Source organism: Canis lupus, chromosome 4 (assembly GCF_048164855.1).
Source record: "Canis lupus baileyi chromosome 4, mCanLup2.hap1, whole genome shotgun sequence".
NCBI lineage: Eukaryota > Metazoa > Chordata > Mammalia > Carnivora > Canidae > Canis > Canis lupus.
Window position 1 is genome coordinate 33,419,461 of NC_132841.1, and position 15,940 is coordinate 33,435,400.

At 35.0% G+C, this 15,940-nt stretch overlaps 1 protein-coding gene across 14 annotated transcripts in view; it reads left to right on the plus strand.

Annotated features, from left to right (window-relative positions):
• The window catches only part of CCSER2 (coiled-coil serine rich protein 2), a 186,022-nt gene extending 170,352 nt beyond the window's left edge, over nucleotides 1-15,670 (plus strand). For 5 of the 14 annotated variants that reach the window (XR_012029668.1, XM_072823821.1, XM_072823822.1 and 2 more), the window contains one exon: nucleotides 14,765-15,670. Coding sequence is in view for 11 of the 14 variants with exons in the window: in XM_072823821.1 (XP_072679922.1) it covers nucleotides 14,765-15,583 (819 nt within the window). In the remaining 3 variants the exon portion in view is untranslated. Of the gene's footprint in view, nucleotides 1-1,804; nucleotides 1,938-7,305; nucleotides 7,346-14,764 lie in introns of all 14 variants that reach the window. The other 9 variants (XR_012029669.1, XM_072823827.1, XM_072823832.1 and 6 more) reach the window with 7 other exon arrangements.
• Nucleotides 15,671-15,940: the final 270 nt, after the last annotated feature.

The window sequence follows — 15,940 nt, forward strand, 5'->3', positions numbered from 1 at the left end:
GGGTACTAATCCCATTCACGAGGTTCCACCCTGATGACCTACTTGCTCACCTCCCAAAGTCCCTACCTCCAAATACCATCACACTGGGGGAATAGGTCTCAACATATGAAATTTTGGGGAAACACAAACAATTTATTCTGTAGCACATTCCAATCCTGCATCTTACAAATGAGGAATCTGAGCTCACAGAAGATTAGTGACTTTTTCAAGGTTTCAGGACTTAGGGAAGATCCAAAGAAAAACAGTTCCCCGACTCCCAGTTAGTACTATTTTCACAAACCTTCAGAGAGAATTTATTTCTTGGAAAAGGAATCTCTGACTGCTGGTTTAGCTCATCTACAAAATACTCATCTGAAAGTGTGTTTACCCAGTTCAGTGGGTAGAAGCTTGGCCCTGGTGAAACTCATAGCAAAAGTGCATGTCCCTTCTTGGTTGAAGACTTGTTTTGTGTAAAACTTTTGAACTAAAACATTTCTGAAACAGTAAAATAGAATTGTATCATGCTTATCTTTGGAGAACACTTGGGATTATCACCCTATTAAATATTTTCTAAGCTCTTTTCACAAATATCTGTGGCTAAATTACTGGAGAAAAGACAATAATTTCAGAAGATCGGATTATGATATACTAGGATATTCTAAAAATAATTAATTCTACATGATTTCTTGGAGCTATTTTCCCCCTTCATTAACAGAGAAAGTGGATCATTTTGTTTTTTATAGTGAGCCAGTATAGCTACGATTACTCTTATATTTAAATAAGTATCTGATTATACTGAACTGAGCCAAGAAATATTGATACAGAAGTGGAAAAAAATTTTATTTGAACCAGTGTTTATTAAATCTGTAAACACCAATAAAAACTATATTAGTAATTTTCTAATGAATTATTTCTATGTCAGATTAATTCATCTGAAAAATTATGCTTACCTTCTTTTGCAAATTGAACTGGATATGATGATGATTTACAGCTTATTTTCCTTGACAGTTTTGTTAGTGTTTTAGTAGTTTTATTTGTGGTTATATTTTAGTTGGTGAGGGAGCTAGGAACCGACCTGAGACCCAATCTGGTTCTATTTATGAGACATTGAACACATTTTTTTCTTGATAACCCAGTTTTATCTGGAAAGTGAGGAAATTGAAGTAAATGCTATTGCAGACATATTCCAATTCTGATCATGTTATTAAGTAAATCTAAGAAGCCATAAGTTACTCATACTAAAAAGCATGCATGTTTAACCTGTGGCCTGTATGTCACATTCTTGACAATACTTACTCTCAAAACATCCTAAGTCTTTTTAATGCTGTGTTGGTTCTGCTATCTTCAGCCAATGTTCTTTATTTCACCTGCTAATCTTCTGGAAACCTATGATTTAAAAAGAAATGAAAATTTTTTGTATGATAGTTTTTTGTTGCCTGATTTATAATTGATGCAATTTCTGTGTTTGACGATTAAAACTCTATCTCCCCTTTTAAATGCTTTTACATTAAAAGACTGGGATCTGCTGTTGAAAAAAGAACTATATGATGATAAATGTAACCTATGCCAGAAAGAATATTTTATTTCTTATGTATTACTATAAATACTACGGGAAAATAATTTTTTCTTACAATATTTGAAAAAATACCTAGGTTTGGATTATGTTGTATTTTTAATCATTTGAACGATCTGTGTTTAAAAAAGAATGAAATCTGTCTTCTTATTAACACTATTGTTGTTATTTTTTTTAAAGTATGACTTTGGTTTCTCTATTTTTCGGTTCCCTTTTTTATTATACCTCCCTACCCCGTCTCTCTCTGCACAGGGTGGGTATTGTGCTCCCTCCTTCTCTTCTTGGCAGGGCTCCTTCCAGGGGATCCCACGGACTGTTCCGCCGCACCGCAGACAGAGTGAGTCTGTGTCTCTCACTCCTCTCCTGCTCTGGCTTCCCGTTCATGGTATTTCCCCTCTGCATGACCTGTCCCTTCCCCAGCACCCCGCCTCCCGTCCAGAGTGACCTGCAGGCATGTGCTAAACCAGCACTTCCTGGGCTCTCTCCTATTAATTAACCCTTCCTTTGACTGCATGTGAATAGACTTCTACTTAGAGCCTTAGGAGAACTACCTGAAGTTAATTTCATTCTAATGCTGTTTAAACCTATTGCCAGTGGCCCTAGACCTATTGACATGCATCTGCCTTAAATGTATTTTCTTTTTTTGTGACCTTGAGATATATGAATAACAATTTTTTTATCTACATAAAAATATACATACTGTATACAGTGATATGAACAGATGCATACTGTTTGAGGGAGCAGGCTTACTAGACCATTGCACATTTCTTTAAATATTACCTAATCAAAAAGCTGTGATTGCGTTTCACTGTCATCTAAAAGAAGTCTTTAATCATTTAAAGGACTTTTTTTAACGACTAATATGTTTTTGTAATTCATCAGCTGCTGTACAGTCCAGAAGAAAATGGCTTCTGAAAATGCATGGTTTACTAACATTTCTAATGATTTAGTAATGGTTTGACTTAAAAAAAAACAAAAACAAAACTTTGTTTACATTGAATCTGCTTTCCAGAACAGTGTTTTATTATTTATATTATGTACTTAAGTACACCTGGTAAGTTGGTTATATTTTATCTTTTTTGAAAAGTCACCCAAAAAAAGCTAATATTAATAAAAAAGAGGTATTAATATTGTCAGTCAGTCACTTTTATGCCTCCTCCATGGATTTACCCTGATTTTTGATTCAGATCAGTTTTTCATAAATTATCTTTATCCATGTGAAGTATCAAAGGTCCCAAAGGGAGAAATTTTAAGCAGTTTAAAATTAAGAATGTGATTTATTTAAATAAAAATTCATTCATTGAATTAGGCAAAATTACAAGGTATCAGTGTGAATTTGAGACAAGGTTTGAGGTTTATTTTTTGGCTTTTTTGCCTTTGCTTCTTTTTTGTGCTTTTTGTTTTAAAGAAAAACAGAATAGAAAGTTTGTACAGGCTTTTATATCAAATTATTTAGTAGCAAGTTAATTTGTTGAGTGGAAGCAGTGAGAAGAGGGATTCCTTCTCTTCCTCCTTTTCCATCTCCTACCACTTTTGTAGGCTTCCCTTTTACTTCTCTTGTCTTCAAGTACTTCCCTTTCCTTCCTCCTCTCTGTAAGTATTCCTAGCACGTAAGAAATCACTTTAACTCGCTAGTGAACTAATCTTTCAAAGGCAGCTATAACACGATAATATATTTTTAGGCTTATAGCTAGTAAATTGCATTGTTTGACAGATTTACCTCAGATTAACATCCTTGCCTTGAATTTGCTCTAACCCCTTTTTAGTTCCTGTCCTCTTTCTCTGCCATTCTTCTACCTCATTCTTCTTACCTTCAGTTAGCTATAATGTGGAATTGAAGTTTAAGGTTGATTATTCTGTATTGCAAACAAAGATTTATGTTTATTTTAAAAATACGTCACTCATTTCACTAGTTTCTTATTTGTATAGCTTTAGAATTTTCTGGTCCTTTTGTTTAGTCATTGGCCCTCCATTTTCAAATGTTTCTTCCTTCTTGCCTCTTGGGTTAGAGTTGCCTTTTTCATTTCCCAACTATGAAGAAGCACTGTCTTGCAACCCTATCAAGATCTGTCTTTCTGACTTTTGTAAATCAAACCTCCTTTCTCCTCATCTTCAAATTAGTAAGGAGAAAGTTTTGGTTCTCTAGAATTTGGATGTGTTAGCCACCTATCAGAAGATAATTCACAGCGTAGTCTTGAGTAAGTGCTAACGGCTTAGGTAAGAGAACTGTCCCTGGAACTTGATCATCGAGACTTGTAGACCTCCTTTATGGAAAGTGATAATTTTCCATAGTGTTCATGGCTTTCTGATATTTCTTACTGAGCTTGGGAAGATTCCTAAAGGAAAAATATGTTCTAAACACTACACTATTTTGGATTTATCCTGAGAACAGCTAAAGCAGTTTACTAATAACATTATTATTATTGTAATTTTAAAAAATATTTTAAATTTCTCTAAAATGTAGAATTTTTATAGAATTTAAAATATAGAATTATATATAAATTATATAAATACAGAATTTTAATTTTTAAAGAATATTTTGAATTTTTATAAAATAGAGAAAAGAAGGGTATAGAGTCCAATGGTTTTTCAGAGGGTTTTGGAATAGATCTCCCCTTCCTACACTAAACTTAGTGAAATAATATTTGTCTCCATATTTAGTTAGTATGTGATTCAAAGGGCTGATTTTTGGATGGGTTAATTCTGTAAGTGATGGTAGATAGTGGAGAAAGTTCTCCTTTATTATAATCTGTTTCATTAATAAGTTCTTTCTGAGGCCCTCTTAACATCAACATAAGTGAATTGCCTTTTCTTCTAAATGCAAAAGTCAGGCAGGCTTTAATAAGGGCAATCTGGTTTTGTTTATGTTTTTAATTATAAGAGTAGTAGATCTTCCAGCATAATGAGATAGCCTGTTCTGGATATGTAGAAAGTGAAATAATTAATATTTACAGGGAATGTTTAGCTCTGGTCACTCAGGAAAGCTGCACTGGCCAAGAATGTTCTTGCTGAATTTAAGAATAACTCTAGAAAAATGGAGAAAAAAGAAAATCCTGGTCTTCTTATATTTTTATCTTTCTCAGGAAATTTTGACTTCCATTTCTTTTCTTGAGTATATCACACTCTTAACTTGATGCTTGTCTTCTAATTTCAAATTAATTTTTTCTCTGGGTTAGTAGAAAATATCTACTTTTAAACATAGAAGGGGTCTTTTTCTTGTCCTGACTTCAGCTTTTGTCCGAATTGACTTAACTAACATTGGTTTAGTCTTTTTGATTTCCAGCTGTGTAAAATTAGGAAAGATAAATAACCTACCTCAGAGTAGGAAAATTGAATAAAAATAATGGCTTTTGGCAGGTAAAAAGCCCTAATCATAATCTCAAGTAGCACTTCTTGCCAGATCATATGCTTTTAGGAATACTTGACTTCTCCAAAAGTATATTTTAAGTAATACCTACTTCTTGTCATGCCTAAAAAGACTATTAAATGTGCTCTTTAACACCTTGAAAGAATTCAGAAATCTTATCAACCGTTACCTTTTATGTACAATCACTTAGATGAGACAAAAATTGTTTTTAAACAATAAAAATAATGTAAGTGCATCTACATTAATAGCTCAGCAGTTTCTTGATGTAGTGTTAGTATTGCCTGACTTCTAAATTTATGTTATGGTAACTAACTGCATTCCACCCAGAATTACATTAAGAATGATGATTACATTTTCTTATATCCTCCTCCTCTTTTTATAACCCTCAGAGAGTGTTTCACAAACCTTTTTGACAAATGACACTTAAGAATTCATTTTATATTACAACCCAATACATGTTTACTAAACGAAACTATGTACTTACAACCCCAGCACACAAGTGTATTTAAAATTAAGATAAAAGTTGAATGAATAATACTTTCTCTTAGAACATATAATACTCTCATATTTTCTTCTTAAACTTTTGTTTTTTTTCACATAGTATCATTATATGAACATTTTGGTTTAGTAAATATTGAAAGTATCATTTTAATGGGTACATGTTAATACATTATTATGTGACTGTACTATAATTAATCTTTTCCTATTGTTGGGCATTGATGTTGTTTCCATTTTTCCCCACTAAATAGAGATACTCTTGCAATCCCATTTATACTTGTGTATAGATCAGTAGCATCATCTCTCTTACGTAGATTCCTGGAAGGAGGTTGCTTAATTAAAGGGTTTGTGCACTTTCTAGAAACACTTGATGTGTATTATTGAACTGCCAAACGTGTTCATAAGGCATATGTTAATGTGGCTCACTCTGATTGGCTCTACCATGTGACTATAATCAATTTTATATGTAAGGGTAGCATTAGCTTCAGTGCTTCAATGAGAAATTAGCTCTGGGAGTGACTTTTCATAAAAATAAAATATTTTCAGTGAAATGGAAACTGGGATAACTCAGTAAAAATTGAACAAATAATATAGAATATGACACTGTCCATTTTTGCAGCTAATTCCAAGTGCTGTTTAGTTTAGTCATTGGTTGATTGACTAGAAATGTGCATCAAACTCATGGTCCAGGAGGCTGTCCCATAAACTAGTTTCTCTGGGCACTTTGCAATGATGAGAAACACAGCAGTTGCTGTTTTTTGTATAAGCCTTTTACAACAACCTGCTCTGTAGATTGTGGAATTGTTTTGTTAGCTGTATTCGTTGTACCATATGCCTGCAGTATCTTACTCTGGAGAACTATATCATGTGATATTGATCACAGCAATGGAATGGTACTATTATGTTTAGTTTTGTTTTCTGAACTACTCTGAATCCCAGAGGTTAAATGCTAATGGGTTCGATGTCTTAGAGATAAAGACCCATGAAAATTAAGCACCTCACACTGATTGTGCTTGGGTAATAAATGCTTATTACTTAAGTGAATGTTAATCAGTGTGATAGTTTTTAAACAAGTTAACTGATCAAATTTAAAAAACCATTGAACTCCTTATCTCAGAATTTGTTTATATGTAATTTCTATTTATCAATCAGTTATCTTCTCTAAATTCTCTGAGATCTAGAGGCACCGTTCTGAGGTCTAGAGGAATAAGAGCATTCCTGATTCCCAGAAAACTTTGGAAGTTGTGATGGGTTAATGTGAATTATACAGCAGAATTCCTTGAATCTTGTTATATTAGGGATCCAGTCATGTCTTCCATCTTTGTAGTGATGTGAGGATAAGTTAGAACATCATATTTAAGACAGACTTACGTGAAGATCAGATTATACTTTAATTGGTCTTTAATGCAGCAGTTAATAATAAACGTAAACTAATGTTGAATTATATTTAGCTTATAATGTGCAAGGCTTTCTGAAATTATTAAAGAAATTTCTACTTGATTTGTAAGGGATTACATGTGCTAAACCTTTTTAGATCTTTGGAGTATAAATATTGTGTCAAAATCCTTTCAATACTTTATTTGGTAAGATTCTTCAAATGATTCCTTTTAAGTGTGAGAAGTTTTATATATTTTGTTCTGTGATTATGAATATTTATATTAACTTGCAAACCTCTTTAGCGAGAGAGTATAAATTTATTAAAAATGTTTTCATTTTACATAAATATATTAAATAAAATAATACTGCCTGGAAAAACACAACAAAAGCTAAGCAAATACTGTTGGCTGCTATACCCAGTCATGGCAATTCCTTGGTGTTGTGTGTGGTCTCTGACAACCATTGTCCTGTCTTTTTCTTGTCTCTGCTCTCCCATTATGCCATTGGCAAGGAGTTGAGAAGTTAGTCCATTACTTCTCTGACAAAGCGTGGTACAGTACAATTTCAGATTTTTTCCTACCACCTTCCTCATAGTCACCTTTTGTTTTTGTTTTTTTTCCAATTTGCATGATGCATGTCAGAGCCTGCATGAAAATACAGGCATGTTACAGATGGCTCCATTTCCATCTTATAGCTTTTAAAATGTATTTAATGATAATAATAATAGTAATAAACTTATACGTACCAAGAAAATAATTTGAGGTAATTCCTGTGTCTGCTATGCAGTAGCATTATTATGCATTAGAACATTTCCTGCTTTCTACCTTACACACGTAGACATATTTTTCTCAGTCAGGACTTGTTGTTCCTAGCTGCCATCTTATCTTTGGTAACTCTAGAAGAAAATGTTTACAGAAACTGCTATGAGTATTTTTTCTTATGCTAATACTAGAAATCTTTCAAATGGTAGGACAACAATAAAGGTGAAGTTTTTCTCAGTGATGAATGCTAATTTGCCTTTTCTTGTGTTCAGTGTATTCCTCCAGTAGGGCACTTGGAACCATTTTTTTTCCCTCAAAATATTGTTGCATATCGTGACTTGAGTTTGGTGTCTAAGACTTAATCTATGTAGGATAGATCATCTGAGGAAGAAATAGGACATTATCCAGGAAAGCAGGAAAGTTAGTCCCTGAATGTTGGTATTGAATTTTCCTATTCTGTTTCTATTTTTTATTTATTTTTTTAAGATTTTATTTATTTATTCATGAGAGCCACAGAGAGAGAGAGAGGCCGAGACACAGGCAGAGGGAGAAGCAGGCTCCCCGCGGGGAGTCCGATGTGGGACTCGATCCCGGGACCCTGGAATCAGGCCCTGAGCCAAAGGCAGATGCTCAACCGCTGAGCCACACAGGTGTCCTGCCTTTTAAGTTTTTTAAATAATCACCGTGCTATACTTGCATATTCTGAACATCTGTGAATTCCTTGGAATTACCCAAATAACAGAATAATAGTTTTAGTGCCGCATTTTAAGTTCTCTGTTCCGTTCAAATTGTGGCTTTACTATTTGCTAAAGCATGTGAATTTCAATATGTTGCTTAATTTCTTTTAACTAAGTTTACTCATCTGCAAAAATAAGACAGTACTTTCTACTGAGTCTCTTGTGATAATCAGAGATCACACATGCAAACTTACATACAAACTTAGTGTTTGACTATTTACCCTTGGAAGAAGGGAAACTGTTCTGTCAGAGCCCAGAATATAGCATTTCTCAAGTATTTGTAATGTGTCAGGTACTATATAAAGCACTTTGGTAGGCATGTTATCATTTATTATTTACAACAATTTGGTAAGGTGTAAATACTGTTACTATCCTCATTTTATAAATTACGAAATTCCATCTCAGAGTAGTAAGACAATTTGCCAATATCTCACCAGTAGTAAGTGATGGAGTCAAAACTCAAACTCAGGTCAGTCTGATTTCAAAAGCTAAGTGATTCAATATTGTGTTGTACTAGCTCTGCCATATAACTGTATATAAATTCTTTCTATACTTTAAAGTGCTTTGCATGTCCTAGCTCTCTTTTATCTTCAGGAAGGCACTTAAGGAATCTTGACTTCTGTATCATATCAGATATGCCTGCAATGGGTTTAAAACACTTAGATATAACTGACATTACTGAAATACTTATTTGAAGCCTAGAAAGCTCTTACTGTATAGCAACTAGTTTTTATTCTGCTATAAAACTTGCCTTTTCTATTTCAAAACCCTGTTACAAAAGGACAGTGGCTTGAATTCATCATTCTCACACCTTTTAATAATCATAGGTGACATTTATTGAGCACTTTTGATATGCTAGGAAGTCCTATGCTAAGTGTTTTACGTGTATAATTATATTTAGTTATTAACATTAGAAATGGAAAATTGTTGAATGCTTGTTCAGAGTTTTCCCAACTTATTTCATCCAGAAATGTCCGTCTGTAGGTAAAAAATAGTTGTAGCTTAGCTAGTATCATGGGAGGTGCTGTGTCCTGGTTAATTTATAATTCTTCCTGCTGCCCTTCTAAACATTAATCATTATGCTAACCCCAAACTTGTTTAGAAAGAACATTTTTTTTTCTGTTATAAGATTTTTCATCAGTGTTTTTTTTTTTTAACTTGTTTTTATTGGTTATTAGCGCTGCATCCCTGACCTAATAGGGAAAGTATTATTTTGATTATTTATTACCAAAGAAGCAGTTCTGGAATATACCAGTTACTAATATTCATTTATTTATTAATTTATCTAAAAAGTATATATTTAATCCCTGCTATGTGCCAAATACTAGGAACACCAACTATAAGAACAAATAAAGCTTGGTACATACCTATAAGGATCTCGTATCTCTGGTTATTTTTGTAAGCAGCCCAAAATAGACATTTAAGATTATCAATGAAGAGCCTACCAATCCCTTGCACAGTTACCCAGTAGTACCTGTGGCACTCTTGACCTTCATACCTGTAACCGTTGCCTCTGAGAATCCTCAGAATGGTGTGCTGAGGTGATGTATCTAACTAAAGTAAGACATGAAGTTGCTGAGTCTAGTTAGAAGCGCTTAGCTCTGCAAAGGTGGAGGACTAAAGCTCTACGTATTTGTGACTACAGGCTGTTTCCTGAAGTCTGCCCCACTCCCCAGTAGGTGGGATTCCTTTTGTCCTGAGTCTTCTGGGCTGCTGAGCCCAGGAAATGAATGGGCTGGTGGACAACTTTTTTGGATACAGATTAGTACTTCATCATGCATCTCCAAAGCAAGAAATCTGTAGCTCATCTTGAATTCCTTCCAAGTAGCTGCTTACTTGACCACTTTAAAAAAAAAAAAAAAAAAATCTCTTTTACCCTTTTCAGTTTTGCTTTCAGTATATTAATTTTAGGCCCTTATAATTTTTCATCTAGGCTATTAGTAATAGCATACTGCCTGGCTGTTCTGCTTACAATCAACCCTCCTGTACATTGCTCACTAATTCCACCAAAATAACATCCTAAATATATATATATTGGATCTTACAATTCCTCTGTTTAAATTTATCAGTGTTAGTCAGAACCACTTAGCCTGACAGGAGTTTCTTTATGCGCTGTCCCTTGCCTATGCTTTCCCGCCAGCACTGGGATCTCCCAATTCAGTCTAACAATTTGAAGTTACTAGAACATACCATATTCTTTTTTTGCCTCTGTGTTTAGCATGTGCTGGTGCTCAGCACTGAATGTTTTTCCCTTCTTGTCTACTTGGCAAACTCTTAACTCATCTTAAAACTCAGTTCAGATGTTGGTGATTCTTGGATGCCTTCTATGACCCATACAATCAAGCATATTTTTTCTTTTGTTCTCATATGTTGTTATGCTTGAGACATGGTCTCATCATTTGTTTACGTATCTCCCTCACTAGGTCTTCTCAACCATAAGAACTGCATTGTATTCACCTCTGTATTTTTCTATACCTAGTACAATGCATGATGTATTGTAGACATTTACAAAAAAAATTAATAAATAGTCTTTGATATTCATTCCCGTTGGTTTTATCCATGAGAATATGGGATCATTTTTTATTTATTCAGAATTCGATCTAAAGGTGTCTGAGGGCATAGAAGCAGTAATGAATGTGGGCAGGAAGAATTGTTAATATCTTGCCTTTGTGTTAATATAGTTGAATGTTCAGAAATTAGGGAAAACTGTGCTGCAAGCAACAAGGTCTCAGAAATGCATCTTTGCTTTGTTTGGTAGAGGTTAAGAGGCAGTTTGTCATTTAACTCACCAGCAGGTAGCTAATGACAGTTCAGTCCTTAGTGGGTAACCAGTTCTATGCAGTCATCCACCTTGAGGAGAAATTGCCTTGGTCCTCACTATACTCATTTCTCCATCTTCTTCTCTTTTTTTTAAGATTTTATTTATTTATTCATGAGAGACACAGAGAGAGAGAGGCAGAGACACAGGCAGAGGGAGAAGCAAGCTCCACGCAAGGAGCCCAACGCGGGACTGGATCCCCGGTCTCCAGGGTCACGCCCTGGCCTGAAGGTGGCGCTAAACCACTGAGCCGCCCAGGGATCCCCATTTCTCTATCTTCTTTAAGAGACTTTTTTCTTATGGTAGTGGAATTGATTTCCAAACTAATTTTCAAATAAATAATAAAACAGGACATTTATTTGGGGATAGGGAAATTAGATCACACTGCTAAAATTAACTTTTAATAAAAATACAAAATCTGCATTATTTATAAAGCATTTAGAAACTACTAATTTATTCACTGTAATTAAGTAATAGGCGTCTTTTATATAATTGTTCAATATAACTCCTCAGATGACTCATTTTTATTATTTTAAAAAACCTTATTATTTTTAAATTCTTTAATATTTGATATGCAGCTTTATTGCATTTAGTACATGCAGTATATCTTCCTGCTATACTTCTATTTAGTTTTCTGATAAGCAGTAGTCAGTTGAGTAATAAAAGTACACTAGTCCTCTCTGCCCCCACCCCCATCCAAAGCTTTGCTTTATTTGGTTTCAGTTAACTGCTGGTTATTTTGGAGGTTTTTTTTTAAGATTTTATTTATTCATTCATGAGAGCCACAGAGAGAGAGTCAGAGACACAGGCAGAGAGAGAAGCAGGCTCCCCGTGGGGAGCCCAATGTGGGACTCGATTCCAGGACCCAGGATCATGCCCTGAGCCAAAGGCAGACGCTCAACCACTGAGCCACCCAGGTGCCCCGTCAGTTACCTGCTATTGACTGCCATGTGGAAGCAGATGATTGTCCTTCTGACATATTGTCAGATCAATAGTAGCCTAATGCTATGCCACAACTCTTACATCATTCACAACTCCTACATCACTCACCTCCGTTCATCTCATTATGTAGGTCTTTTATCATCTCACATCACAAGAAGAAGGGTGAGAGAGACCACATTCACATAACTTTTACTATAGTAATTGTTGTAATTGTTCTCTTTTATTATTAGCGATTATTGTTAATCTCTTATTGTGCCCAATTTATAAATTAAACTTTATCATAGGTATGTACGTATAGGGAAAAACATAGTAAATACAGAGTTGTTACTACCATGGTAGGTTTGGGAACATATTCATGCAGATAAAGGGGGACTACTATAATGAGAATAGGACTAATGGATAATTTATCTATAGTTCACAGTGCTCCTTTTCTGGAGGCTTGGCTGTCTTAATCATAAGTTTAATACTTAATTAGGAAATCATACCTTTTTGTGCTTTGAGCTGATAGCACATCTATACCTTTTTTTCGTACCAGCAATAGGTATGTTACAATGAAGTCATTTTTAAATTGTTACTGATATTTTCAAAGGTCTTAAGTTGCTTTAAGATTTTTAACTCAAGGGATCCCTGGGTGGCGCAGCGGTTTGGCGCCTGCCTTTGGCCCAGGGCGCGATCCTGGAGACCCCGGATCGAATCCCACGTCAGGCTCCCGGTGCGTGGAGCCTGCTTCTCCCTCTGCCTGTGTCTCTGCCTCTCTCTCTCTCTCTCTCTCTCTATGTGACTATCATAAATAAATAAAATTAAAAAAAAAAATTTTAAAAAAAAAAAAAGATTTTTAACTCAAGATTAGAATATCTTTTGATATTTTTGAAGGTAAAAAGGGAAAGCAAATCCCCATTTCAATCAGCCTTTTGATGCTGCACCTTTCCCTTCTTTGGTTGCTTTTTTTCCTTTTGGTAGATTTTGGCTTGCTTAATATGGTCCTACTCTATATTTTTACTAATCTTTCTAAAATGTATGGTTACTTTGGCACTGTCATTTTTTTCTAGGGATTCCCAGCCAATTGTAATTACCTGGTGATTTTGGTACCTTCCTTCTTGAAGGTATTCATCTCTGTGTGGTTTATTGTGAAAATGCGCACTGCCTTTGAAGTTTAGGACATAAAGCTTGAAGCTTGAATAAGACATTTAGCTTAAATAAACTGAGATGGCTTATTTGTTTTAAATACTCTAAAATAAGAGTCAAATGTAATACTCTATATGAATTTTGAGTAGTCATTGTCTTGATTTTACTGTTTTCTTAAATAGCCTGCTGGCCTTAAACCATCCTGGCCAGCCATCCCTTTACAAGTCATTGCACTTGGCTCTCCGTTATCTGTTATCCTGCCCTAATTGGCCTGACTCCTGGCTCCGCAGTCATCCTCCAGTACTGGTCGAGGAGGTGAAAAAGTGACAGAACACGAATGATGCAGTGTAAATAGATTTGCCCCTTTCATTGGAGAAATCAGATATACGGTGTATATTTATTTGTGGATTAGCATAGCAAAAAAAGAATATCAAAGTCTATATTTCAGAGCCCTTCGGCAAACTTTTTTATATTTTCAGTCCACATTATTTAATAGAGAATGTGTATGTATTTTGTTTATACATTGATAACAATAGGCTCTGCCCCATATGCTTTAACTATTTGGGCCATTGAAAGAGAACTTTCTTTACTGACTTCCCAAAAGTAATAGTAGAAGTTACATGTTTGCTCTGATTTGTATGGAATATGATCACACAGTGAGCTCCAGAAAAGTGTGTGTGAGGCACATTGGCCTAAAGAATTTTGCTATTATAAGCTTCTCAGCTTTAGTTCAGGTTAGAGGTAATTTCAAATTTGTTTTACTCTGAGTCGTTTATTCAAAAGGCTGATCATTTTAAATTTTAGATGGGTGTTCACTCTTGGGCAGGTTAACTGTTCTCCATTTACCAGAACCCTAGTTGACCCCTCATATGGCAGTGAGACTGAACAAATAAGCTGTGAAAACGTTTTATTCTGAAACTTTTCAACAAGAATGTTAAAGATAGGTTAATATTAGCTAAATGTATTGACCTGTTTTTGTTTGAGTAATTAGAATTTCACGTCAACAAGAATATAATCAATCTAAGCCTTGTTTATCTGATGGTTGATTTTAACTCTTGATAGAAGTATAGCAGCTTGACACTTTTAAATTAATACTTTCTCTAGCCAAGTGTGTTAAAGTGTTATACAGCTTTCCTTAAAAAAAAAAAAAAAAAAAAAGTCTTCAAAATGGGTAATATTCCGAATGGTCACAGTTTTTATCTGTGGTTTATGAAGATTAAATCAAAGTGCTATAGAAATCATTCTCTCAAGCTATCTTACCTATAAAGTTTTAAATACTTAATGAATCAAGGCAGGAAATCTTTTTTCTACAGTAAATAAGTATTTTAATATTTTTCTTTTCCCCTGTTTTATTTTTAATCTTGTTTAGTGTTTACTGCTTGTATCATTTTTTGTTTGCATTATCACTCTTGTATGTGTGTCATGAATTCACCTGAATATTGCAGTTTATTTTTCAATTAAAAAAAAAAACCTTACATATTTCTTATATTAAAACATAAGTATCAACAGCTTAATTGGAACTTATATTAATTCTGGGTGGCATATATAAAATGAATTGTTGCTTAATGTTGTTTTTAATTTTAATAGCCTCAAGTACTACAGCCTTCCAGCAGCCTTCCCAGACCCACAGACCACGCCCAGGGAAAACTAATAAAGCCGCAACATATCGAGGCCCACAGTGAACCCACAATCCAGGGCATACATCAGGGTGTTGCACATCTGGATGAAAGCTTTACACGTGGCTTACAACAAGAAAGCAGCTATGATGTGGAAGACCGGCCTTTTTCTTCAAGCCCACAATTCACTGAGGATGTGGCTGAGAGTACACCTTCTGAAGCAAACTTGAACATGACCATGAATGCTCAAGAGCCTTATCATTCGGCAAATAATCAAATTAGTGACATGCAATTTGTACCTACTTCTCTTCAGATGCTTCCCCAGTCAAGTGCAGTAGACCAGACTAAGAGAGTTGAAAGAAATCCGTCTTCACTGGAGGGCTACACATCCCAGCCCAAGTCTTTACCACTTTTTAAACCATCCGTCTCAAATTCTTTGGTACCTCCTCCAGTTTCTGAATCCTCTCCAAGTAGGACTCCCACTTGTAAAAAGTCACCAGTAATCACACCATGCAGTTCATCAAAACTTCAGCCAACATCTAGTCAGACAAATCTTGCAAGTAATCCGAATCCAAAAGCATCTAAGCTCCGCCCCCCTTCTGGCTCTTTCAGACAAAAACAAATAAGCAACTCCCAACTAGAGCCTCAAAACTTCCAGGCCAAGACAAGCATCCCACGGCCACTAATAAGAAGAAAGGAAATCATGCAGAATCTGAATGGCAATTTGAATTCTGGGGATTGTTTGGCCTCTAATCGATACTCCCGTCTTCCTAAACCAAAGATACATTAAGTACATAGCCATCACCTGCCAATTTGTTTTTAAAAAAAAAAAAAAACAATCTGTTCTGTAATAGCTTTACGTGCAGTTTGCTACCATGACGGAGGTTCCATTGAAAGCTTGCAAATCTTAAAATTAAAATGTGGAAGCTTCTAATAGTTTGGCTCTTCCATTTTATATCCTGGTTGATATATTTGAGCATTTGAGCGTATTTGTCTCAGGTAAACACAAAAGTTTGCTTACCCATTTCAGCGGCCTACAGCGGGCTCTAATCATGTTATCCATCCCTCTGCACATCAAGAAGTCCCCGATATCCCGTGTAGCAGGCAAGCAATGTGCTTTGTTCATTTAGCCTTTTGAAGGCCTGTA